The sequence below is a fragment of the Caretta caretta genome, chromosome 1 (assembly GCF_965140235.1).
Source record: "Caretta caretta isolate rCarCar2 chromosome 1, rCarCar1.hap1, whole genome shotgun sequence".
Lineage (NCBI taxonomy): Eukaryota > Metazoa > Chordata > Testudines > Cheloniidae > Caretta > Caretta caretta.
This window is the reverse complement of record NC_134206.1, coordinates 283,435,519-283,461,549: the sequence shown is the minus strand read 5'-3', so window position 1 is coordinate 283,461,549 and position 26,031 is coordinate 283,435,519. Positions and strand designations below refer to the sequence as shown.

The 26,031-nt window shown below is 43.4% G+C and overlaps 1 protein-coding gene across 3 annotated transcripts in view; it reads right to left on the bottom strand.

The window, feature by feature from the left end:
- The window catches only part of E2F7 (E2F transcription factor 7), a 31,276-nt gene extending 12,612 nt beyond the window's left edge, over window positions 1-18,664 (bottom strand). The window contains exons 1-9 of one of the 3 annotated variants that reach the window (XM_048835707.2): window positions 18,440-18,664; window positions 17,656-17,748; window positions 13,052-13,330; window positions 8,887-9,055; window positions 5,561-5,848; window positions 3,810-3,968; window positions 2,810-2,947; window positions 962-1,156; window positions 361-445 (exon numbers count right to left, since the gene is read on the bottom strand). In XM_048835707.2, the coding sequence (XP_048691664.2) occupies window positions 361-445; window positions 962-1,156; window positions 2,810-2,947; window positions 3,810-3,968; window positions 5,561-5,848; window positions 8,887-9,055; window positions 13,052-13,330; window positions 17,656-17,748 (1,406 nt within the window). In that variant the 5' untranslated portion in view covers window positions 18,440-18,664. The remainder of the gene's footprint in view (window positions 1-360; window positions 446-961; window positions 1,157-2,809; window positions 2,948-3,809; window positions 3,969-5,560; window positions 5,849-8,886; window positions 9,056-13,051; window positions 13,331-17,655; window positions 17,749-18,439) is intronic. The other 2 variants (XM_048835706.2, XM_048835705.2) reach the window with 2 other exon arrangements.
- Window positions 18,665-26,031: the final 7,367 nt, after the last annotated feature.

The following is a 26,031-nucleotide window of genomic DNA, read 5'->3' as shown; positions in this document are numbered from 1 at the left end:
ACTGTAGGAGAACTTGTAGCCCTAAGCATCCAATAAATATATTGCATGAAAATTTCAAAACACTCCAGGGGATTTATACATATATAGTCCATTAACTGTATAGGAAGATGTGCCTAATTCCCCATGACTGCTTTGAAAATCTCAATAGCTGTTTTATTTCTCTATTAAAAGTGACGCATGTTGGTGTGAATCTTTTACATGCACCTGGGAGAACAAAAGCCACCCGGAGAGCCAATTTCTATTCTCTAATGGAAGTCACTGGAAATTATAGATCTCCATCTCAAGTGCAGACCTTGACCTTAAATTAAAATGCACAGGGCAGGGAACTGTGCAGACTTCAAGTTTTAAGACCCAACTTACTTTGTATCCTTTTCCATCTTCTGTCTGCAGACAGCTGCTAGATTTATCATTTTGGAGCAGTATTCATCTGAACCTACAATGCAAGCTGAAAGAACAATGGGACATTGAATTAAATTACAGATTTACTAAGCACATTTTCATATTGGTAATACAAAGAATGGAAAGCAGTTTTTCTACCAAGGCATGTTTTTATAACATTCACTATTTGGTCTGAGCAGCACCTCTGAAGAGCGGAGCACCCTCAATGCCTTGCAAGAATCACCTCAGCATCATGCAGGCTTGGGACAGTTGACAGGGAATTCTGGAAGGACCTGCAATTGCTTTATAACTTTACAATTCTAAATTGTGAAAGTGCTATAAACTGGATTGTTACAGTAAACTCCATTTTACCAGGAACGAAACAATAAAAATCTGTTCTCTTTCTATTTAAAGAATCTTAATCTGACTGTGCCAAATTTCAGCAGAAGAAATAGCACCATACTTTCAGTGTTTAGAGAACAGAAAATGTACTGAAAAATAAAAGCACTGCTCCAAGGCTGAAAAGTGACTGTTAGTGGCAGACACAATGGGTTAGGAAAGAGCAAAAATTCTTGGTAGTTACCTTGCCTTTCCCTATGTGGGCTGTTGGGTTCAGAGCTGACCTTCCTTTTGATCCCTTCAGAAGGCTGAACAGTGTTAAATGAAGCATGCCGTGCAAGCCTCTGTTTTCCATTAGCATAGGTTTGATGTTGGGCACACACCCCTCTTTTCAGTTCTGGTAAAGCAGCAGATGTTGGAACATCAGTTCTCAGTTCATCTAAAGGAATTGGTTTTTGTAAAGTTATCACCTGAAGGACACCTGTTGTCATGGCAGCTTCTGCCCTGTCATGGAGCTTTGCTACAGACACAGCAGAAGAAAACCCCTTTAAACCCTGTACTATTCTAACACCACAAAACTATGTCAGAGCTAGCAGACAAGACAAGGTCCCCCATACCCACTCCAGGACTGTATATAGCTCAGATCCTGGGCTACATCTAAGCTCTACTTGGAGCAGCTGCAGGGAGTAAAATGGGAAGATGGGGAAAAGTATCATTAACATGAACTCTTACTTCTCCTTTATCCTAGGGTTGGCCTGCCCTAAAATAAAGCGGCATAAGGGCTCTACTTTGAGCTGTCTCCCAGGGGCATGTCTGGGAGTCAAGGATCACCAGGAGGTAGGCACACCATGGTCATGCCCTTTATCTCCCAAAACAAACCCCTCCATGTCAGGGGACAGGAGGCAAAGGAGCAGCTCTGCACCACCCAGGTGATTCCCCATGTAGGGGGAACAGTCAGCTGCCTATTTAGCACCACTGGATGAGCCAGAATGTGGCCCTAAGGACCTGATTTTCCACTGCTTTGCACCTTAAACTAGTGTAACATGCAAAAAAACAAAAAACCCCAAATGTATCCATAAATATCTCCATTCTCACGTTCTGGCAGGGATTTTAAAGGCTGCCTAGATAGGTGACCTACATTAGGAAATCAGACACTACACATTTATGGGTACAGAAGGTAATGAATTCTGACTCACTCTTCAACTAGAAAACAATCACATAAAATTTGGGAAAGAGCAGGGTGGTTTAAAAATTTTTTTTTGATTGTTTTGAAGAAAAACAATTTTTTATTTAAATTGGATTTTGTTATTTAAATTATAAGTTTTTCTTTTTAAAAATAAACCAGTTTAAAAAGAAATCTGTATGAATACAAACTATGTAAAGGCCTTAACTTATTATAATCTCTTAAATAAAAAATGAAATATGCTGAATCCATGAGCCTCTATCAAAAAAAACCCAACCAACCAACCAAAAACAATGAAAGGCTGCTTTTCTATAAAAAGAAAGAATCAGGGAAAAACAAATTAACTTTTGAGGTCTGGCTTTATAAATTTGGCACACTAGGTCATGTACTGTATTAAGGGCTTATTTTGTTTAATAAAAATAAATGTTATATGAGGTTGTGTGCTTAATTAAATTCCAGTTACCATCATAATGCAGCTTGACACAAATCATGAGCACAAAGTTAATTATGTAGTAAATAAGCAATATATTATTCACCATTTTCTAACACACTAAAAATGTACAATTAATAAATAAGAGTCTGACAATATTAAGCTATATAATTGCTTATATAAATGTATATAGTTATTGTGTACCCTCCTAGGTAGCCAAAAAAAAAATTCAAAATTGAATGTAAAGGCTCTATTTAGCTATAAATCAACATATTTTAACGGTTATATTAACCAGTGAGAATGTACCTTTCTTTAGAAAATAGCTGAAGTACAAATGGAAAATTATTAAAACCGCTTATTTAAACTGAGGCTTTCCACTTAGTGATTTAAATCAATCTACTTTGGAAGACAGTTCCAGAAAAATACATAAAAACAAACAGACAGCCCTCCCCCTCCCAACCACCAACTACACAAATTACCACTATTTCCACTGAATTCCACAGGCCCAATCCATTTGAAGGCTGGTTTGCGACCCCTTTCTTCTGTGACATGCACTTTCTTTATGAGCCCTAGGCTGGTCAGAACGTTGGCGATATCATACAGTCTTCGTACCTTTGCTGGAAGGTAAACAAAAGTGTAAAGAAATATACTGTAAATATGCCTGTACAACAGTGGTCCCCAAACTGTGCAGCACACTCCCCTGGGGGGCCCAGAGGAATTTTTTTTGGGGGGGAGGGGGGGCGAGATGGGCCCAGGTCAACCCCCATGGGGGTCAGGGAGGAAGCGTCACCCAGCTCCACTCTGTCCTCAGCCACAGCTTCGGCCCTGGCCTCGACCCCGAGTCCCAGGCTCCTCTCCCGGCCGTGGCTCCCAGCTCCAGACCCCTGCACAGCTCAGCTCTTGGCCATGGCCTCTGAGGGGAGGACAGGTTGGATTATGGGTAAGGAGGGGGCACAACAGAAAAAGTTTGGGGACCACTGCTGTACAAGATAATGAATTTCTGCCATAATGTCAAGGTAACTTTGGAAATAGGTTAAAAGGAAGTACGTCAGTTTATTCAGAAGTCACTTTGGAAAAGCATCCTCTCTTCCTTCTGTCCAATGGTTGCATTCCCCAGCAAGAGCAGAACTGCTTGATAAAAATGTTTCATCCCATCTTGAAGGCAGCAGCATAGGAGAAAACTCACATCAATCCATTTTTTGTTTTTATAATCCCTACAACTCCAACGGATTGAATGATGATGTAGCTGGATGACAACACCCATAAATTGTGCAGCTGAATGCTTCTTCTCCCCCCATATCTGAATATTCAGGGCAGGGGTAAGTTTTATATATAGTTAAAAAACCCTTAATCACAGATGATTCTATCCATGTTGTCTGAGATGGGGGAAAAAAAAAAAAAATCTCAGATGTCAAACTGAATATGCCTCCATTTCCCTGCTGACTGATGATTAATCCATTTCTTAACAGTGATACTCACTTTTAAACTTGCTGTGATCCGCTGCATCCTGGCTTTCTTCTATCAGTATTTTTGCTGCTATGTCAAGAGTGACTATCTTGGTTTTGGAAACAAGGAACAGCATGACAAACTTTTGGCTCATAATCCGCAATGACTTGTCCTTTCTGCTGTTTGCAGATGCTGCGTTACAAACGAAACACGAGTCTCTTAACATATGTCATCTATTACAGACAAGAAAGCATTAAGAAGGTTTCTCATGTACAACAAGGATAAAGTGTTTCCTTGTTGGAAAGCATAAATCTTTTTACAGGCAGCAAATAATTATGTAAGGCAGATGGACATCAGCATTTTAGCCGTCTTCAAAGGGTAATAAAAATTAAAGCGTAAAGAATTGGTTTTAATTGTTATGGAGTCTGGGCCTGATTCCCTGCTCCATTGCAGTATAACTGTTGAGTGCCATGGAGTTTATACCAACATTTGACCAGTGTAACAGAGTGAAAGATCTGGCCCTCTGTTATAGAAAAGGACAAAGCACTATTTACCAGTCAGAAGGGGACGGGGAGAAGAGAGAAACAAAATGTTTGACAAAGTCCTTCACAAAAGGCTGTTATGGAAACTAGAGGGACAAGGTGGGTGAGGGAATCTTTTATTGGACCAACTTCTGTTGGTGGGAGAAACAAGCTTTCAAGCTTACACAGAACTCTTCTTCAGGTCTTGGAAATTTACTCAGAGCGTCACAGCTACGTACAAGGTGGAGCAGATTGTTTAACATACCGTATATACTCGTTCATAAGCTGAATGTTTTTAGTAAAAAAGGGAAGCATTAGAGAAGGGGGTCGGCTTATGAACGGATATAGAGAGGGGGAGAGATGGGACACAGCCCCTCCCCCAACAGAGGGGGCAAGGAGAGGCAGCACAGCCAGCAGACCCAGAAGGGAAGAGGCAGGGTCTCCGCTTCTGGCCACGCTGCTCTCCCCACAGCCTCCGAAGCAGCTGCAGCTCCGGGGCTGGCAGGCTGCAGCCGTGCCGCCCAGTCTGGCCCAGCGCGCCAGAGCAGACTGCGGCTGCGCTGCGCGGTCTGGCCCAGCCCGCCGGAGCAGGCTGCAGCCAGGCCAGAGACATCCTCCCCTGGCCCGCCCCAGCTAGGGTGGGAAGGGATGGAATGGGGAGAGTGTGGGGGGTGGTCACAGGGGTTACCCCCAGCTTCTCCCTGCCAAAAATTTCCCCACCAGTTGATGTCCCGGCCCGTCAGGGTAAACAGTTGGCACGCCAGGACACTTTGTTTACTTAGGTTTACCTCTGTGCCTGCGGACACTTGAGGTAAAAAAAAAACCATCTCGGCCCACCAACGGCTTATCCCGATGGCCCAGGAGCCAAAGTTTGCTGACCCCTGAATTATAGGGTCGGCTTATGAATGGATCATGGAAAATTTTCCATTTTTACTTATCCGTCTTGGGGGGCAGGGTCGGCTTATAAACGAACCAGCTTATGATCGAGTATATACGGTAACTAGTTAACATGTGTTTCAAGGGACTTGTCAAGGACAGGCCACTGAGTGTGAGGGGAAAGACTGGAATTGCTGCCATCTGTGCTGTACCTGCACTGTGAATAAAAAGAGGAGCCTCATTTCCGAAGTGGTGAATTCAGCACCTTTCACAAGCAATATCATGTGTTTTACATTAATAAACAAATCAATTAAATAAGAAAAAAGCTACAGTGTATGTTGAACAGTATGACTGCATCTGTATACAATCAACCATTAGTCATCTTACCAGAGGGGCAATCTGCCTCCGAAAAGTCAAATAACTGTCTGTCTTGGGAATCCAGAAAGGTCTCCTTTTTACATTCTCCAAATTTATACTCAAGGTCCTGCTCTTTATGCTGGAAGTAAGCCATCTGTTCTTCGTATTTCTGGAGCTCTCCGATTTCCTGAAGGTTTTTCAGAGTTTGACTCAGGCTGTGTCGTCCGTGCCAACAGTACTGATTCTTGGCCACACGGCTAACGAGGTGCAATGATTCCAGAACATTCACTATGTCATAGATGCGCCTACGCTCAACTCCTGTTTTAAGGAAGAAAAGCATGCCTGTTTTTAAAAGCATGCCTGTTTTTAAACATGCTTCTACTCACTCCTCCTTTTTGTATAATCGTGCACTGAACAAAATCTACTCACAGCAAGTTCCCTCTTTCATCATTTCCCTGGGTAAGTCACAGAGTCTGCTCCTACTTAAATCAATGGGAGTATAGCCACTGGGCCCGATTTCCCATTGCCTTGAACTTGTGTAGTACTGTGTAAATTACAGGCCCCGTCAAATACATCACAAAGTGTAAAGCAATGGAGAATTGGGCCTATAGTCTTCAATGGGAGCAAGAGCAGGACTTTAATCTCTGACCTCATCTACGCAAAGGGAAATTTTCAAAAATTCCCCATAGGTACCAACTCTGGTTCAGCTCTACTGGCGTTAGCAGTGTTTGGAGCCTGAACGATTACCAGGCCAATGCCTGCAGTCACCATTTTAAACAGTCATCTAATCCCACTAAGAGCTAGTCTAAATGACAAAGTGCTGGCAATAGCTGTCTGCCTTAGGGCTCACAGCATTACTACCAGCAGTGGAGCAGAACAAGCATTGGTAATGGTGGGAAGTTTTGAAAGATTTCCCTAATGTAGACAGGGTCTCTATGTGCATGTTTACCCATCTGTAAAATATAGATAATATTTACCAGTCTTGTGGGTACTGGGACTTTCCAATTTGTTATTGTTTTAAAGTGCATGGAGATTTTTTGTGTGAAATGTGCTACGAAAGTACTGAGTGCTATACATAGACATAATTTACAAGACTAGTTCCTTTGAGCACCAGTACCATAAACCCTCTCCTACATGATTCTCTGCATAGAATCCCAGTGCCTTTAGCAAAGGTATGTTGATGGGAAAGGAGATGATGGCACATTGTACAAATATCTTGACAATGATTCCCAGCCCCACATTGCCCCCAAACACTGGCACTGGAGCCCAAAAACAATTAAGATCAAGATATATATTTTTAGCAAAGCGCACCAATGTCACCCTCCCTCCCATCCCAATCCTCAGTAGTCTGCCAATAGGCTAAGAAGCTGTTCAGAAGAAACAAGATTAAGTTGCTAGAGTCAGTGAGAATCTATGCACCCTGTAATGTATTGAGATAAATTTAGTCTCCATCTGCAGTCTGATCCTGCATTTCTTAACATTGCTTTAACATTCCTATGGACTTCAGTGGGAATTTTGGGCAAACAAGGAATGCAGGATCAGATCCCTCACAATAAGATTTAATTAGCAGGAGAGCTGGAGTGATGTCTGAAGAATTTGTAGATAAACAGGAAGGGAGAGAACAGACAGATATCTAAGCTAAAGTCTGTAGGCTTGACTCACACACTTCTATCACAGGGAGAGACTGTCCCCCAGGCAGTTTAACCCTGGGAGAGGGGAGATGGTGTTTGCACCTCTGTCTTCTCTCATGGGTACAGCCAGAGAAGTGCAGCTTTAATCTGTGAACCCTATTAATGAAGGCTGCCCAGGTACCATAGACCCCGAGCAGAGACTGGGAAGCACTGTGTACTGCTGTGACTCGTAAATGGATTTTTCATAGCCAGGAGCTGAGTGAATACAGCTTTACCTATTGATGGCAAAATCTACATTAAAGCCATTATTTGCTACACAAAGATCAGGAGTGGTATAGGAAATGAAAACCAAAGGGGAAAACAAACCACTATTTTAAATAAGACACAAACTCTACTACTACATTTAAATAAACTCCTTTGTTTTAAGTCACCAATGAAATATTTCTCAAAAGGAAAAAAGAATCCAAGTAATTTCATGTCCAGTTAGCAGTGGAGGACTACATGTGTTCAGCTTCATGAGGGCAGAGTACTGGGATTTCATACTAAATGGGGATAACTCTAATACTTAAAACAACAATTCCTATAAAAAAAAATTCTTAAAAAATGATTACCATTGAAATCAGTCCTTATCTATTTGATTTATTCTTTTCTGCATTCTCTTCTGTTTCGCTAAGTCTTTGTGAGGTGCCCAAAAATGAACACAGTACTTTAGGAGCTGTCTCACTAGAGCCACATAGGGAGTAAATCCCTTCTCTGTTCCCACTCCATCCTCCTTCCCAAAATATAAAAACTGCATCGAATTTTCTGAAAGTTCTTATCTAATTTGCTGTCTCTTTCCTATGAAATAAATCTTTGATCTGAATTATTTTTCTCAGATGCAATACTTTGCATTTATTCAGGCTGAGTCTTATTTTGCTATCTCTATTATTTATAGTCTCTCTGGGTCCCTCTGTATTATTTCTTTGTCATGGATGAGGTTCACAATAGCTCCCGATTAAGTCTGACTTGCACGTTTAGTTAACACACAGTTTACTACTTGCGGATAATTAAAGAGGATGTTAAAGTTGACCAAAGATAACATTGGTCCCTGAACCACACCACCCAGATGCCTCCACCCAGTTCAACACATTGCCATTTATCATTCCCCTTTTTGCAGTCCTTCTGCCAGTTTTCAATGTGCAAGACATTGTTCACGTCCAAGACAATTTGACTATTTAGATTCTGGAAGATACTGTATCGGATGATTTATTGAAATCAAGATATACAACCTACTGATTTCCCTCAGCCACCAATTTGTAGTTCTAACCAAAAATTCGCCACAGTTCTTTTGCATGATTTGTTCTTTATAAATCCTGCTGCTTACTGCTCAGACTTCAATTAGCAAGAAAATAAAAATCTAGGCATACATATTTAGCAGCAAGATTAGTTCACCATGAGAGCACTCAGAGTGATTTGCAACTTTTTTTTTAAATGATAGGGTTATGTAATAATGTAGTGGTAGAGATTTTTTTAATTATTGAGCACCTGCAGCTCTTGCTTAATTTAACTAGAAGGGTGCATCCAGCACCTCCAAAAAACAAACAAAAAAACCCAGACCTTAAATGTATTCTACAAACTGCTCAGTTCTTTTAAATGGGATCTACTTTAAGTGCCTTTATGTGGTAGACATATTTTAAAAGACTGAAGTTGTCCAGTTCTTGCAGCATTTATTTCAGGCATACATACCAAGACTAGAAGCCACTTCATCCAAAGAAATGGTAGATTTTTCTGCTGACAAAGGGTAACTTGGGTAGCGAGCTAGAAACTTTTGGCATAAGAGTCCTAAGCTCTTCTGTTTTCTGCTGGGTCTCTGCTTTTCAAATTCATCCACTGTGCCATCATCTACCATATCATACTGTTGAAAAATAAATGTTATTCCTTTATTGTAGAGCTTCAACAGGCATGACAATAGAAAAACAGGGAACATTTCAGATTCTAACATTCAAGCTCAGACTACTGTTACAAAGGATAAAATACACATGCCCAAGTGCCTTTACACAGGCTTAGAATGTGATCTTCTCTTTAAGCATCTGGGTCACATGTCTTGACTCATGAACTTGTTTTATCCAAAATCCAGATACTGTGGAGATTATGAAAGTATTTACAAGGACATCCCATGGTGGCCAGGTGTTGGAGGACTCAAAAGGTGTAACTATGTTCCCACCACCAACAGATAAGATCTTATTTGGAAGTAACATTCCCTTTTGAGACCATAAAAAGGAGGATTTCTGCAAACACCTTGGAGTGTCACTGACCATAGATGTCTACCAACCACCAGAGGGCTCCTGAAAAACCTCTGCATAGAAATTCCACCATCCCTCTATTTGTGGGTATATTGCTTTAAGAGCTCAGAGGCATGTGACCCTAGTTCTGGGGGATAAAATTCAGCTGTCTCAGCATCTTTGGCTTTTTTTTTTTTAAAACATGTTTTGGCAGGTTGTTAACTGAATAAAATCCTGTGGAAAAGAATTAGTAGGCCCTTGTAGTATTCCTGAAAGCTGGAGACCTCAGGTATATATAAGAAGGTATGTTTGTTACAATAGCCCCTAAACAATGAATGGACTGTAATTTTTATTTGGACTAGTAATTCTGAAGTATTGATTCTCTTGTTGGAGTGAAGTTGTGTATGTCAATTGCCTGTGAGCTTTTTTTAACTCTTAAGACTTTCAGTATCTCAACTACCTCTTGCTGTAGCATAAGTAATGAACCCCCATGCAACAGATTATGCTTGGGAATAAATGCCCTTGGTTTTCAAATGGTTTGAAAACTGCAGTTTTCACCTAATGTTTTTGTAATCTATTTTTCCACAGACAAGATTTTGTTCATGAGGGTAAATTTAACAAAAACTGAAATATGGTCTATTAATTTATTCCAAGTAACATACTGAAGAAATTCAGAAAACTTGGAGCAGTCACGTGCACAATAGCTGAGTTAAACTCCATTTTAAACAAACTTTACTGTACTGTTTAGTCAATAACTACTTTTAAAAATACTTAATAATAATACTTACATGGCTTTTCAGCAGTAGCTCTCAAAGTGCTTTATAAATAAAGCCCTACCAAATTCACTGTCCATTCTGGTCAATTTCACAGGCAGAGGGTTTTAAAATTGGTCAATTTCACAGTTTCAGATGTTTACATCTGAAATTTCACTGTGTTCTAACTGTGGGGGTCCTGACCCAAAATAGGACTGTGTGTGTGCGCGCGTGTGTGTGTGGGGGGGAAGAGGGTTTGCAAAGTTGTTGTGGGAGGCGGCCTCCCCAAGATTGCCATCCTCACTTCTGTGCTGCCTAGGCAGCAGCTTCCAAGCTGCCTGTAGTTCTGGGAGATGGGTAGGATCTCCCCCATGCTGGTAGGAGTGCCCCAGTTGGGGCTCCTAGCTGCTAGTCCAGGGCAGTGACCAATTAAGGCAGGGGCCCCTGGCCAATTTGGGGGCCTCCTGGAAAAATGGATGCCCCACCCTGGGGCTTCTTCTGGGGCTAGAAACCCTGAGCCCCAGCAGGAGCCCTGGGGGAAGACGCCTTGAACCTGGGCAGCCTTGAGCCCTGACGGCCTCAAGTTCTGGCTGGGGGGACCGAAGCCCCAAGCCTGGATTACCCCAGCTGTGGTGGTGGTGAGGCAGCCCCAAGCCCGGGCTGCCCCGAGACCCGGCTGGAGCAGCAGGGGGCAGAAGCCCTGTGGGGAGGTGGGGGACGGGGTGTGTGTGTGTGTGTGCCCTCCAAACCCAGGCTGCCCCAGCTGCAGCTGGCAGGAGCGAAAGCCTCCAGTCCTGGCTGGCGCTGCTGAGGGAGGAAGCCTGGAGCCATAGCAGGAGCCACCGGGGGTGTATGTGTGTGCAGAAGTCCCGATACCAAGCAGCGGGAGGTGCCCCAACCTCCAGCTGGAGCGACAGGGAGCAGAAGCCCATAGTCTGGGCTGCCTCGGCGCAGGGGGCGGGAAGGTGGAATCCCCCAGCATGGGTTTCCCCAAACCCTGGCTGGGACAGGGAGAAGGACCCGAACCCAGATTGCCTCAGCTGCAGCTGGCAGGAGTAGAAGCCCCCAGCCTCAGGAGCTGCCAGGGGAGGAAGCCCCAAGCAGCGTCGGGAATTACGAGGTGGGGGAAGTGGAAGCCCCGAGCTTGGGCTTCCCCAAGCCCTGGCCAGAGCAGGGGAGGCCCCCCAGCCTGGGCTGCCCTGGCTGTAGCCTCTGGGAGCGGAAGCCCCGAGCCTGCCAGGAGCTGCTGGGTACTGAAGCCACAGCTCAGGGCCCAGAGCCGGGACAGAAGCTGTGGAGGGGGGAGGAGCCTGCAGCCCAGCTCCTGGACTGCTGCAGTGCAGAAGTTAGGGGGTACCACCCTCATTTCTGTGCTGCCTCTGGAGGTAGGTCTGATCTCCCCACCAAGAGCAGCCGTGCACGGGAAGGACAACTCCTGTCTCTCCCCAGCATAGCTGGACTAGCAGCTAGGAGCCCCAGGCTATCGGCAGCAGGGGAAATCAGATTTTATGGGGAAAAGGCTTATTTCATGGTCCGTGACATGTTTTTCATGGCCGTGAAATTGGTAGGGCCTTATTTATAAAGGTCAATATTATCAGCCCCATTTTACAGATGGGCAGACTGAGGCACAGAGATGAAGTGATTTGCCCAGGTCACCCAGCAAGCAATGGTAGAGCTTGGAATAGAACCTATGACTCCTCAGTCCTAGTCCAGTGCTCTATCCACTAGGCCATACTGCTTCACCAAACCCAGCAATTATTTCAGTTATCGTTTTGGAGAAGGAAACAACTAAAATTTAATGTAGCATTTTTTTTTTTTTTTTACACATTGCTTGTTGAAAGCTAAGTTGTGTGTGATCTTTCAATAACTTTGTTAGTCTGCTTGCCCCAGCTCTGTCTTTCCCCCACCATTATTCAAACAAGGAAATGCTATAAACTGGTTCAGTGCCGTACTCGCTCCTAAAGAATTGTGAGCCTTTATGCCTATAAAATAGCATTTTCTTAGAACGAGGGCCTAGTGACTAGACTCTAGTTAGTTTCATGTTGCTGTTGTTAGATGCCCCTTTTGCCAGTGGTTCCTATGAGCAATAACTTGGGATGGGGAGCTAATGGAGCAAGAAACAAAAGGAGGGGATGCTGCTGTTGGATGAAAGCTGAAATTGCTCTCCTACAGCTCCAAGCTGTTTGGAGGGTGTGGGTTTTTTGTTTTTTTTTTTTTAAAGGAAGGATGGGGAGCAGAATCCCCTAGCAAAAACCCAACACCACGTTGAATGTAAAATCCTGCTTAATCAGGAAACCATTCAGGTGTAATTTTTGACTATTCTCATCCTGACTGTTAGATGTGGAGGTGTGTTTTGCTGAATGAGGTATAAATGTGGTTTGCCAATCCAGTGTGGCTAAGGTATACAGCTTCTACAGTCCTATTTTTAAAAATGCCCAAGACTTGGTTAGTTTGTCTTTAAAACAGTTGTACAGTAGCCAACTGCGCTGTTATGCTGAATCTGTTTAACTGACTTAGCAGTTTTCCTCTCCTTGTGGCTAGGCCTTAGTTTGAAAAGGACATCAATTGGCAAGGGAGGGGAAGTAACCATCCAGTCTCCGAGTATCTGAAGAAATACTTAGACAGTAAGTTTTTAAGATGGTGATCTTTGTCTGAAATGGCTTGCACGCTGGCATTGCTATATAAATGGTCATCTTTGAGGACGCTTTCAAATAGCACTGCTCTCCACTCCTAGTAAAGGTGAGTGGCAGGAAGACTGAGGAAGTAATAGTATTTTTTTAAACCAAGTAATAAAATATCAATTAACTAGTCAGCCTGCAGCAGGTAGAAGGCAGTGTGTGTCAGTTATGTCCAAGCTTACTAGATTAAGTCTCTTACCTGTACAGAATCAGGAAAAGCATCATTCTGCTCACTGTTCTCAATTGGTCTGAAGAGCTCTTTCTTCTTTTCCCTGTCCCTCATGTCAGGGCTAGCAGCACTAATAAGCATCTTCAGGTTAGCTGTGGGGGTCCATGGATCTGCCAGAGGTCTGTCGACAAGCTTAACAGGTGTAATTGGATTTCTTTCTGGGGTGCAGCCTTTTTGCTTTGATAAATCAATTGGTTCATTTTTCATGGGAGTCTTTGGATTCATTCTGGATTGATCAAATATGTTTTCCTATGAAAAAGAGGATCATTTAGGGTTGAAGAGAAGCAACAGTCCACCAGTCAATGCCATTGTTCATATGAAGGTAATGAGTCCCATCATACTCTGACATATATTTAGCATAGCTCTTATTAGCATCAGATGCAGCAAAGTGTATACCATACATCAGTGTATGGTGTACAATGCAGATAAGATACCACCATGAATTGCTTCAGATGAAATCAGTCAGTCAAACCTGTTGTCTGTCAGTCTTCTATGTTCTGCCTTTTCATATAAGCCAACTGTGCCACAACTGTAAACCAACTGGTCCAAATTATGAACCCAGTTTATCCCCTGGAGTCTTCCTGCTGAATTTGGACTGAAGCTTAAATAGTTCACTAGTTACTTTGCACTTAGGAAAAAACATAGCATTCTATTTTGGAATCTCCATAGTGGAAAGCCCTTTTTGGGGATTTCACTGAAATCTACTCAGCCCAGATGGAACACTTCCCTAATTGAAGCAAATTGACTGCTATAGTATCTACTGCTCAAAACAATGAAAATATATAACTAAAGCAGTATTAACGATAGTCAAGCAAGCTGCTGGGAAGGGGAAATCTACATATGACTTGTTCTCAAAGTAAGGTAAGAACAAGAATTACCTCCTTGCCCCCAGCTACATGATCTGATGCTCATTTTTCACTTAGGTTCTTATACAGGAATGAGGCTGTGACTACTCTTTTGTCCCTTCCCCCTACCACAAAAGTTGTGTTACAGTCCAACTTACTTAGATGGATTGACTCAAGTAGGCATCAATGTCATTCCTTAATTAGCGGGAAAAGCTGCTTTTGAGCAACAGGTACTCCCTCAGTTGAACAGGTTTCTCACTCTACACCAGAGGGGGCAAACTACGGCCCGCAGGACCGTCCTGCCTGGCCCCGGAGCTCGTTGCCAGGGAGGCTAGCCCCCGGCCCCTCCGCTGCTGTTCCCTCTTCCCCCACAGCCATGCCACTGCGTGGGCAGCACTCTGGGTGGTGGGGCTGCTCGCTCATGCACGGCAGCGCGTCTGGCTCCAGCTTGGGTGGTGTGGCTCCAGACATGCTGCTCTTAGCCACATGGTAAGGGGGTCAGGATGTTGGATATGGGGCAGGGGGTTCCGGGGGCAGTCAGGGGACAGGGGGTGGTTGGATAGGGCAGAGGTTCGGGGTGGGGGAGTGGCAGAGGATGGGGAACAGGGAGGGTTGGATGGGGGTAAGGTCCCAGGAGGGGGCGGTCAGGGGTAGGGGGTCCTGGAAGGGGGCGGTCAGGGGACAACGAGCAGGGGGGTGGATGGGTGGGGAGTTCTGAGGAGGGCAGTCAGGGGCAGAAAGTGGGAGGGTGCGGATGGGGGTGGGGGCCAGGCTGTTTGGGGAAGCACAGCCTTCCCTACCTGGCCCTCCATACAGTTTTGCATCCCGATATGGCCCTTGGGCCAAAAAGTTTGCCCACCCCTGCCCTACACTAACAGGATGGAGAGAATGAGAAAAATTAGTCTTACTTGGGCTTTGTTTGCTGCAACGGAGTATTACCAGTGGGCAACACATCACGCACAGTTAACCTAAAGTCGATGGATCTAATCTGTTTACTGAATCTGCCAGCTACCACTGGATTTTTCTTTGTTATTGTTCTGATCACTGATTCTGGACTGACCAGTACCCAGAGAAAGCCATTGGTACTAAAGCCCTACCAAAAATTTTTTAGCCCTGAGAGATCACAAGACATCAGACATTAAATCATTCTGATTACCATTTAATAACTTCTGATGCTTTACATGGATTAAAAATGGCAGTTTCTGGCTTTCAAATGGTATGACTCAGTTTCTCAATCTAGCAGTTTGAAATACTGGTTGCAGATATCTCAGATGAAGTGAGAGGTAAGAGATGAAGAAAGTAAAATGATAACCAGAAATTAATATCAGATTTTACAACTTGCTGTTCTTAGAAGCCAAGTCTTTAGTATCACTGGAAAGTGTTCTTAAACTATAAGGGCTAGAAATGAGACCCTGAAACAGTTACTGGTCCCTCAGTCAAGTAGTGTTTTTGGTGTTTGTCCTGAACCGAACATAAATTCCTCCACCTCAGATGTGATGTTTTAAAATCTCTGCAAAATGAATTTTAAAAACATAACCAAATATACATAATAGAACTTTTGGGATAGATATTGTTATAAAAGTGGTCTCATTTTCATTGTTGGTGCTGCAAGGCAGAAGTTCACAGAAAAATGTACAAGATGGAAAAGCTATCTAAAAGGCATAAGTTTTTATATGAATTTCAGCTAAAATTATTGCTCCATTCAATTCTCAGTGGCTCGAGAATTATAGCTAATTGATAAGGAGACATCATAGAATTTTGTTTAAACTAGTGCACTAGTTTATCCAATTTAATTGGAATGCAGAAACTGGATTTTAAAGTTCAAAAATTTAGCCAGATGTTATTGCTCCTAATAGAAAGCCTTCCATAGTTTGCTATCTGGGGATGAGGACAGACATCCAAAGAGTAGGAAAAGGCACTGTGCTCTGGACATTCAGAATGATTACATAAAATATTATAATGCCCAATTGGATTATCCACAAGAACGTAAAGGAAGATATTTTTATTTCAGATAAGTGTTGTGACTTAATACACTGACAAAAAGGGTTCAAGGTAGGGGTGCTTCCTGGTATACATGTTCAGTATAGTTAATCCACTTAATATAGTCTTGGAATTTCAAATGTGGCAAGGATTCAACACTTAATCTAAAATAGAAAAAAAACCCACCTTTATATAAAGCTGTTTTTTATTATGCTTGGTGCTAATGTAGTTATAACAAAAGCAGATACCTAGAACTAGCAATCAAGTTACTTGAAAGTTATCCCTCTGAGCTCCCATTAATTCACCCAGGTGTACAAACGTTACACTGAGCAGCAATAAGTAATGGCTGAAGCTGTAAATGGATGCCGAACATGTACCTACTATCTAGCCTTGACATCTTAATCCTCCTCACTGACTCACCTATCCCAGTTTATCTTAAAAAAACAAACAAAACAAAACAAAACACAACCCTTCCTTTCTCCCAGTCCCATATACTCCTTGGGAGGTCTTTAGATCCCAAATTTGCCATTACCCACATGGATTCATAGTATGTGTAAAAAGGTGAAAAGAAGAGATTCTGGGGTGCCTCTTGCTCCAAGGAGGTTGAAAGTACAAGGGGAATGTAGAACAGGGAGAAACAATTTTGATTATGTGCATATAATATAATGTTCCATCAGAAGTAGAAGGCCAAGGTGAAGTGGTCACATTGTTAGCTAAGACACTGCATCAATCCATTAAAAGGCTAGCAGAGCAGTGATGCAGCTGTCCAGTTAGTCTTGATTTGCAAACAACAATATTGCCAATCCTGAAAGCTTTTTGAAACATGCAGACCCATAAGATTTTAACCTTAATACACACAACCAGCTCCTAGTGCACATATGTGTATTCTAGGCTCTATCGTAAGCCAGCAGGAAGCTTACAGAAATGCCCTGGAGAGGGGATATTTAAATGATGTGCTCCTGGGAAGTACATCTTCAGATGCATCTGCCTCATTACTCACCTTAGACCTGTTTCAAAACTATTTTGGCTGGGTCTAACCCTGCCTCATCTAAGCCTATGCTTTCTGCATCCTTTCACAACCATATGTAACTGGGTCTCAGTGTGCTCCATACAGTTACCCAATATGGCTTTATACATAGGATTTTCTGTAATCCTTTCCCCAGATGGCAAAGGTATTGTTAATGTCCTCTTTAATTAATCCTGACTAAATTCTTGACTGCTTCCTTGAAAGGACAAGGGGGTGGAGGGGAAATGGGCCTTTCATTCAATTTAAAAGCCAAGATGTCTCCTATTTCCCACCCCAAAATTATCAACTTGACATGCTGGCAGGAGCAACTGAGCTGGGAAGGAAGGAAAAACTAAAATGGCAGAGAGAGGAAAGAATATTACAATGTTATATTTTAGTCTTGGTGTTTAAGAGGGCAAACTTACTACCTTGGGCCTTATCTCAAAGGTCAGTGGGAATTAGACATAAACAGTCCTATAAATAATAGTTTATATTCTTAAATAGCCACAGACTAGCAGGTTATATTCATCTCTAGTACAGAAATACTAGTACACGTTTGTAACATGCTAAAACCATTTTCAGAACCTACCAAAGTCCATTCACCTGGAAAAAAAAACAAAGGTAGTTCAAGGTACAACACATTTTGCAACAAAATTCGAAGTCCTCAGGTGTTGGTGTTGCAGTATTGGCCATAAATCTTACTCAGAAACACTGTTAAGTGTTATCTGTGTCCATTTACTCACCTTTTGTGCATTTTTCCCATCTTCATCTACCAGATCGATTCTTGTGTGTCTTGGGCTGATCAAGTCTTTTAGTGTTAAGCAACTTACCTCCATCTGTAAATTATAAAATTGCACAGGTTAAGTTTGATATTACTTCATTTAAACACACACACACACACACACACCGATTTCCAGAGGCTAATCTATAGTTTCCCTCCCATCCCCAAAAGGTGACCTTGGCAGCCTGCAGCTGCCCTCCTGTGACCGTCACCAACTCTCAGCGTTAGCCCCAGGAATCAGCCTTTCCCTGAGAAATGCTGGAAAATCAACCCCGTGGGACACGGCTGCAGTGCGTGAGGAGGGAAGGCGGCTGAGCGAGCTACCCCAGCTCGGTGGGAGCCGGCGGCGACCGAGTCAGCAGCGCCGAGGGTCTCCTGCGGGGCAGTTAGTTTTGGCGCAAAGAACCTGGAGGAATCGCAGCTTTGAATGAATGGGACAGAAGAGCGGCCGGCCAGCCCCCGGCGGGGAGAGCTCGGCAGAGCCCCGCTCCCCCTGGGCAGCGGGCGGGGGCTGCCCGGCTGCCCCTGGCACTGAACCCCCAAGTCCCCAGGCACGAAAGGAGGGGCGGCTCGTACCTGCTGATGCAGTTGGAGGCTCAATTCAGAGCAGCCTCCCCCCCCCCTCCATATTCCCCAAGCCCGGCAGGCTGGAGCGACAGGGGGAGTGCGCGGCAAGCCTAAAGAAGTGGCTGGGGCTCTACTGGGGGGAGGGCGGCCCCCCTCCCCCGCGGCTCGTCAGCCCTTACCTCTGGGATACAGCCCTTCCCGGCCCTCGCTCACGGCCTCCCCCGCAGCAGCGCCACGCACTCCGGAGCAGCCGGGAGGCGGGGGGTGCATGGGGGCAGCGACGGGAGAGGAGAGCGCCCTGTGCCCAGCCGCGGCCGCCCCGCCAACGTGCCGGCGCCGCTGCTGCCGCTGCCCGGAGATGCCACTCGGCGCTAAAGCTTCTATTCTGGCGCCCTGAGACTCACTTTTACAATCCGGCCAATCAGGCGCGGCCGGCGGGGGAGCTCCCGCGGCGGGCCCCGCCAATCAGCGGCGCCGCCCGGCGGTCGGAGAAGTTGGCGCTAGAGTCGGCGCCTTCTCCCTCCGGCGGCGGCCGCTTTTCGCTCCCTTCCCCGCCTCCCCCGCCCACCTTGGTACCTGGGATGCTGCGGGGCGGCGCAGAGGGCCGGGCGGCCCTTTGTTAGGCATGAATGGGCCGCTCGAGTGCTGCTAGGGGGAGCCTGGGCGGGGAACAGATGGAGCCGCCGGGAAGATCACGGGGGGGGGGGGGGGGCGCGGAGCCACTTCGCTTTCCCCCTGCCCCGCTGCCTGCTGTGGAGGATTGTTCAGCCGCTTCCCCGGCCACGGGAATTCAAGTCACTAGGGACGCGCTCCCTGCTGCCATCCTTCTGACTGGGGGGGGGGCACCGCTGTATTTCTGAGCTGGGGGGGGGGGGGGGCAGTTCAAATCCTTCCACTTTCCGAAACAACACCGGACGCTTCACTGTTAGGAGTTGATCTTATCAAAAGTTTACTGTACAGCTGTGTAGGATCAAGCTTGCAGATGAGACCAAGCTAGGGGGAGGGTTACAAACACTTTGGAAGACAGAGCTAAAAGTCAGAGGGAGCTTGATAAATTGGAGAACTGGGCTATAGACAACAAAATGAAATGCAACAAAGACAATGTAAGGTGCTACACATAGGGAAGAAAAACCAAATGCACAAATACAAAATGGGGGATAACTGGTTTGGTAGCAGCACTGCTGAGGAGCATCTGGGAGTTGAGGTGGATCACAGCCTCAACATGACTCAGCAATGCAATACTGTTGCAAAAAGAGCAAATGTAATTTTAGGTTCCGTTATCAGGGGCATCACATGCAAGTCAGGGGATGTGACACAGTACCGCTCTACTCAACGCTGGTTAGGCCTTGTCTGGAGTACTGTGTCCAATTTTAGTCACCAACGTATAGAAAGGATGTAGAGAAACTAGAAAGGATCTAGAAGTGAATAGCAAAGATGATCAAAGGGATGGAATGCAAGCCATAAAAGTGAAGGCTGAAGGAACTAGATATGTTTAGTGTGGAAAAGAGGAGTTTAAGGGCAGGGACAGGATAAGATACTTGAAAGGCTGCCATTAAAAAAGATGGAGAAAAGTTGTTTTGTTCTCCAACAGAGAACAGGACAAGAGGCAGTGGGTTCAAACTACAGCATAGCAGATTTAGATTAAATCTGAGGAAAAACTTCTTAACTGTAAGAACATTAGGACAAGGGAACAAACTGGCTGGGGAAGTCATAGAAGGTCCTTCACTGGAGATTTTCAAAAGGAGGCTGGATAACTATCAGTTTAGTCACCAAAAAAAAAAAAAAAAAAATCCTGCATCTTGGCAGGGGGTTAGACTAAACCCTTTCGGTCCCTTCTAACCCTATGATTCTAAGAGAGCGCAGTCTTGGGGCAGAGGCTGGGGGTGGTGGTGGGAATGGACCTAAAGCTGCCTGTATTCAAATGCTCCCAAACTTGGAGTGGATGTGGGTCAGGACCCAGATTGTGTAGCGGCCTCCAGTCTCTAAAAACAGGCCAGGTCACTGTGCGTGTGATAACTGTGTTTATGAACAGGATCAATGTTAGCTGGTTGACATAGTCATAGAACCATAGGGTTAGAAGGGACCGCAAGGGTCATCCAGTCTAACCCCCATGCAGTCCAGTCAGCAGATCCATGTGAGTGAAGCGAGGAATCTACACCACAGTACTTAGAACTTTAAACATGAGGTAATTCCTCACAATCTCACCCAGGCTGTTTGAAAGGTTAAATGCTAAAATAAGCATATGCTTCTGTGAAGGCAAAGATCTTGACACAAATTCTTCATAGAATGCTGGGTCATTCCCGCCACCCGCATTCAAGAGACGCAGAAGTAATTGTCCAATAGTCCTCTCAAAGACCAGAAGAATCATTTTCCCTGGAAAAATTCACCCTAACAAGATGTTGGAGTTTGAAGTTCATCTCTGGGAACAATCACATGCAAACAGTTAGTATACCTTCATGAAAGGCTCAGAATATGTACTATGCTCATTGAAATGGATAACATCAAATTTTAATCAATGGCTATATATAGTAAGCACAGATGAGAACTCTGTCTCTAACATCAATAGAAGGCAAGGGCACTATATTGCCCAAAGTTCAGTCTGACAGCACTCCAAATGCATAAAGATAAACTAGGGAGAGCTGCAGCAACTAATGATAGGGGTGGTTCCTATTTTTCTGGAGTGTAGAAACTCAATGTCAACCGCAAGTTCAAAGGGGATGGGAAAATGACAAAGTAATTGATGTCTGCTGTACAGTTGTACAGCAAACTTTAAAATGTTCAATCTAAACTTCTCCTAAACTTGAGATCATTAGAGCATTCATGAAGAAGTCCCCAGCATGTAATGTTGTTAGTGGTTTTGTTTTCTATGTTTAGTTTGTATTTATGATAATTAGTCTTTTGCTTCCTTAGCTACAAGCATACTGATGCGTCTGTCCTGTGCTTTTTTGTTTGTTTGTTTTGGGTTTTTTGGTTCTTTTCCAGAAGGATTCCCTTCTTGAGTTACTTGTGACTCTTTGTGGGAGTTTTCACATATGATTAAAATCACTAATTCTGGTAACTTGTAAAATATTTATTTTTTGTCATTACATGGCATTTGTTGCTCGAAGTCAGCTTTGAATTTAACTTTATTCCAAAAGTCTAATCACTAGGAAACAGGACTATGAGTGATTTCAGAGTAGCAGCCATGTTAGTCTGTATTCACAAAAAGAAAAGGAGTACTTGTGGCACCTTAGAGACTAACCAATTTATTTGAGCATAAGCTTTCGTGAGCTACAACTCACTTCATCGGATGCAGTGAGCTGTAGCTCACAAAAGCTTATGCTCAGATAAATTTGTTAGTCTCTAAGGTGTCACAAGTACTCCTTTTCTTTTTGAGGATTATGAGTGGTATTGAATTGTACAGATGATACCTTAACTTACTTATTCTTATCAAGAATAGTACCCTGCTCTATTCTATTCTCCTTTCAAGGTTACTTACTGAGAAAGTTCCCAGATCACTATAGTTTGTTGAATGGAATGAAACACTAACTCCTTTCTTTAAAAAGACCGTGGCATTCTTTAATTGCTCTTTGTGTGCCTTATGGGAAAATGAATGCTAATTTGTGATCCATAACCTATTAAAATGTATAAATTATTAGTAATTCTGCATTCGTATCAGCAATTACATACTTAGAAAACAAACTTTATTCTACCCAATAGGTAAACTAATACAGCTCTGAGCCACTGTCTATGCAGTGACTCATAAAGCATACCCAACTGAAAGAACTCAGTCAGGCCAAACGAGAATCTTGCATCACACTTTACTATAGTCAGATACTGGTTCTGACAGGCTATTGGGGAAAAACAAGTTCAAGATCTGAGAACCCTTTGCAGTGAGCTGCACTCCCCTCTAAGTAGGGCCCTACCAAATTCATGGTCCATTTTGGTCAATTTCATAGTCATAGGTTTTTAAAATCGTAAATTTCATGATTTCAGATATTTAAATCTGAAATTTCATGGTGTTGTAACTGTCGGGGTCCTGACCTAAAAAGGAGGGGTGGGGTGGGTGAGTGTGTGTGTGTGTCACAAGGTTACTGCAGAGGGGGTTGCAGTACTGCTACCCTTACATCTGTGCTGCTGCTAGCGGGGCACTGCCTTCAGAGCCGAGGGCCTGGCCAACCAGCCACCACTCTCTGGCTGCCCAGCTTTGAAGGCAGTGCAGAAGTAAGGGTGACAATACCGTGACCCCCTAAAATAACCTTGCAACCCTGGCAAATCCCTTTTGGATCAGGTCCCCCAATTTGAGAAACACTGGTCGCTCCCATGAGATCTCTATAGTATAGGGTAAAAGCACGCAAAAGACCAGATTTCACGGGGAGAGACCAGGTTTCACGATCCGTGACGTGTTTTTCATGGCTGTGAATTTGGTAGGGCCCTACCTATAGGGCTGATAAAAATGAATGTGCTATTTAACAAACCCATTATTTATCCTGATATAATAAACTTTCACCTTGATTGACATCTTATCTCTGTTCTTAAACTGTAGATTTTATTGATCAGTCATAAACAGCTGCACATTAATTAGTAATCTGGCAAAAGTCTGTGAATTTATTAGGAGTAATGGATTTCTAATTGGAGTGTAACTGCATTGGCTATAGTTCCAGAACAATGACCTTCTAGTTCCTTTAGAAGGTTGTTGATGATTGTGGGCTTGATGAAATTCTATGCCCTGTGTTATTCCGAAGGTCGCATTAGAAGATCATAATGATCCTTTCTGGCCTTAAAATCTATAAGTGATTAAACAGAAGCAGAGGCATCTATAGACTGGTGTGAGACCAGGGAGTCAGAACCAGATAAGCTACACTATGTGTGTCTCATTTAAAATGCTACTGTTTTCTAACATCTTCAATGGAACCGGGGCCTTTAATAGACACTTGAGTCATTGTCTCTTCTTGCTTTAAGTTAAAGATGTCTCTGACTATAAATTGCTGAATATTTAAGCTCACTGGGAATAGCAGTATTGGTAGCAGTAACTCTCTCTTCTGGGATACAGAAATTAAAAATCTCAAAACAAGCCAGTTTCCAAAATCAGAAGTCCTCAAGTAATTTTCAAGTTGTAAGTTTGCTTCTAAGTTTGTTCACCGTTAGAAAAGGTTTGTATTGGCTAATATGCACTATTGTAATAGTTTAACAAACTAATTACTCGGGATAGTTATTACTTTACTGAAAGTAACTCAGACCATTTCCAGGAAGTCATGTTTTGCACTATTGCTTTACATGTAACAAGCAACAAGAGCAAGGAGCGGGTGAAACAACACTTCCTTTTCTAGATATTCCAACTGAATCAATCTTGCTGTTCTTGAGAGGAGATTAACTATTGTATCTGTGAACATGCATATCAAAAAATGCTTCCCCTAATTATTTTCATCTCCATACAGAATATCTACAATGTATGTCAAATATTCCAGTACATCACACAGGGTAGGCTTATAAAAGTCAAATGCTAAATTTAAGCAACACTGATCCATTTCTGACTCCTCCCCTTTATTGAGTCTCCTCTAAAGAAGCAATATTCCGTAAGATTATTTAAATTTCTTGATGACTGGAGAGCACACATAGCATATGTAACTCTTCTATTTTTACTGTGTAACCTATATTACACTCGCTCTTTAGAGCCGTGCCATGTATATTACTGAAAAATAAAACCAAAATACGTTAATTTAATGCAATTCAATTTTATCTTTCCTGTTGCAGACCCTGAAAATATATTCTCTTCTATGCAGGATAGGGCTAAATATGCCAGTGCTATACAATATATAGGTAGCACAATACAAATGCTGTACTCTGGCACAGGCGACAGAAAGCATTTGGTTACAAGTGAAATACTTATACACAATTTTAATTTATTAATATTTCTATAATGCCTTCCACCTGAAGAGTACAAATAACTTTGTAAACGTTAATGCTTTTAAACCTCATAAGATTACTTTGAGGGAGGGAAGCATTATTGTTTTTGTTGAAGACTGAAACTGAGACGTAGATCAAGTGACTTGCCAGGATACACAGGAAGCCTTTGGCTGAAATAGAACTCTAATATCCAGAATCAGTCTTGCACTTCATCATGAGATTCTTCAAACTTGCTGCTTTCACAGGGTCTTGAATCTTTAACAATGACAGGCTTACACTCAAGTGTTTCTCATTCATTTGTGTTAAATGTATTAACAAAATAAACATTTCTAAACTCTCTGAATAAAACTCTCTTCCCTCTGATTCAGATTTCACTTGTTTGGTGTCAGTCATAAACCTACTGTACTAGTTCTTCATTTGATTATGGTCTTTCCTGAATAAGGGAGAGATAAAGACTCAAGAATCTAATATAAAGAAAATCAAAATGTTTATTTATATTATGGCATCAAAGTCTCAATCAGGACTGAAGCCTTATTGTACTGGTTACTGTAGAAATATGGAGACAGGTTCTATTCTGGACAGTTTACAATCCAAAATTTTTTTGGGAAACCTTTCAGAGCTCCTTTATACATCAGAAAGACACAGGAGAACACAACCCCCACTCTTCCATTACAGGTTCCTGTTATGGAAAATAAATTAAAATAAGTGTCTTTCTTTTGTTTCATATTGCATTAGATCCAGAGGTGAAAGTAAGCCAGTCCGGTGTATCAGCAAGAGCCGTTACACAGCCGACCATACCAGCAGGAGGCAGCTTCCCCAGGGGGGCAATTTAAAAGGGCCCTGGACTCCCGATAGTGGCTGGAGCCCCTGGTCCTTTAAATTGCTGCCAGATCCCTGGGATAGTGGCAGCAGCTGTGATTTAAAGGGCCCGGGGCTCCCGGCTGACGTTACCACAGCAGGAGCCCCGGGCCCTTTAAATCACCACTGGAGCCCCGCTGCCAGAGTGCCAGGGTAGCAGCAGTGGCTGGGAGCCCCAGGGCTCCCAGCCACCGCCACAGCTACTGCTACCATGGGGCTCTGACGGTGATTTAAAGGGCCCAGGACTCCCAGCTGTGGCTACCGAAGCCCCAGGCCCTTTAAATCGCCGCCGGAGCCACAGGGTAGCAACAGCAATTTAAAGGCCCCGCCCCTTCCGCCCAAGGCCCCGCCCCTCCTGCTCAGGATCCCATCCCTGCATACCAGTAAGTCCCTTAAGTTACTTTCACCCTTGATTAGATCTCTACATCCCAGTAACAGTTGGTAGCCCATTATACTGATTGCTGTTGAGACCTAACATAAGATCATCTCTGTCCCAAAGGGCACAGTCTCCACTGCTTTAACTTTAATTCAAGGGTTGTAAATTTGCATACCCAGCTATGAAACTCCAGAAAAAAAACAATGCATAACTATTCCTATATAACATTGATAGATTAATAACTATAAATGTAGTGAACATTCTGTACTACAAATATTCAAAACTGCTCTTTGTTGCTTAAGTGCTAAATTTTCATTGTGCAAAATGGCCTGCAGGCTAGTTCTCCCTATGGCTCTGCCACTTGGAAAGTTGAGCTTTTTTAATTGTGGGTACAAAAAAAATAAATAAATTTTACAGCCCAGTATTTCCCCCCCTGACATTTTCAATCCTTTGAGACCAAGAGTAGAAAACTTCAGCTGAAAAGGAGGATGTTTTTCTGAAAGCATAAAAAGAGGTTATACCGGAAGTCCCAATGTAACCCTAACAACATGTTCTACCAAGAGAAATCTTTAAGGATCACACAGCAAAATAGTTACAGTGAAACCATCTAACTCTTCACTAACCACAAATATCATCCTATTTGAGGAATAC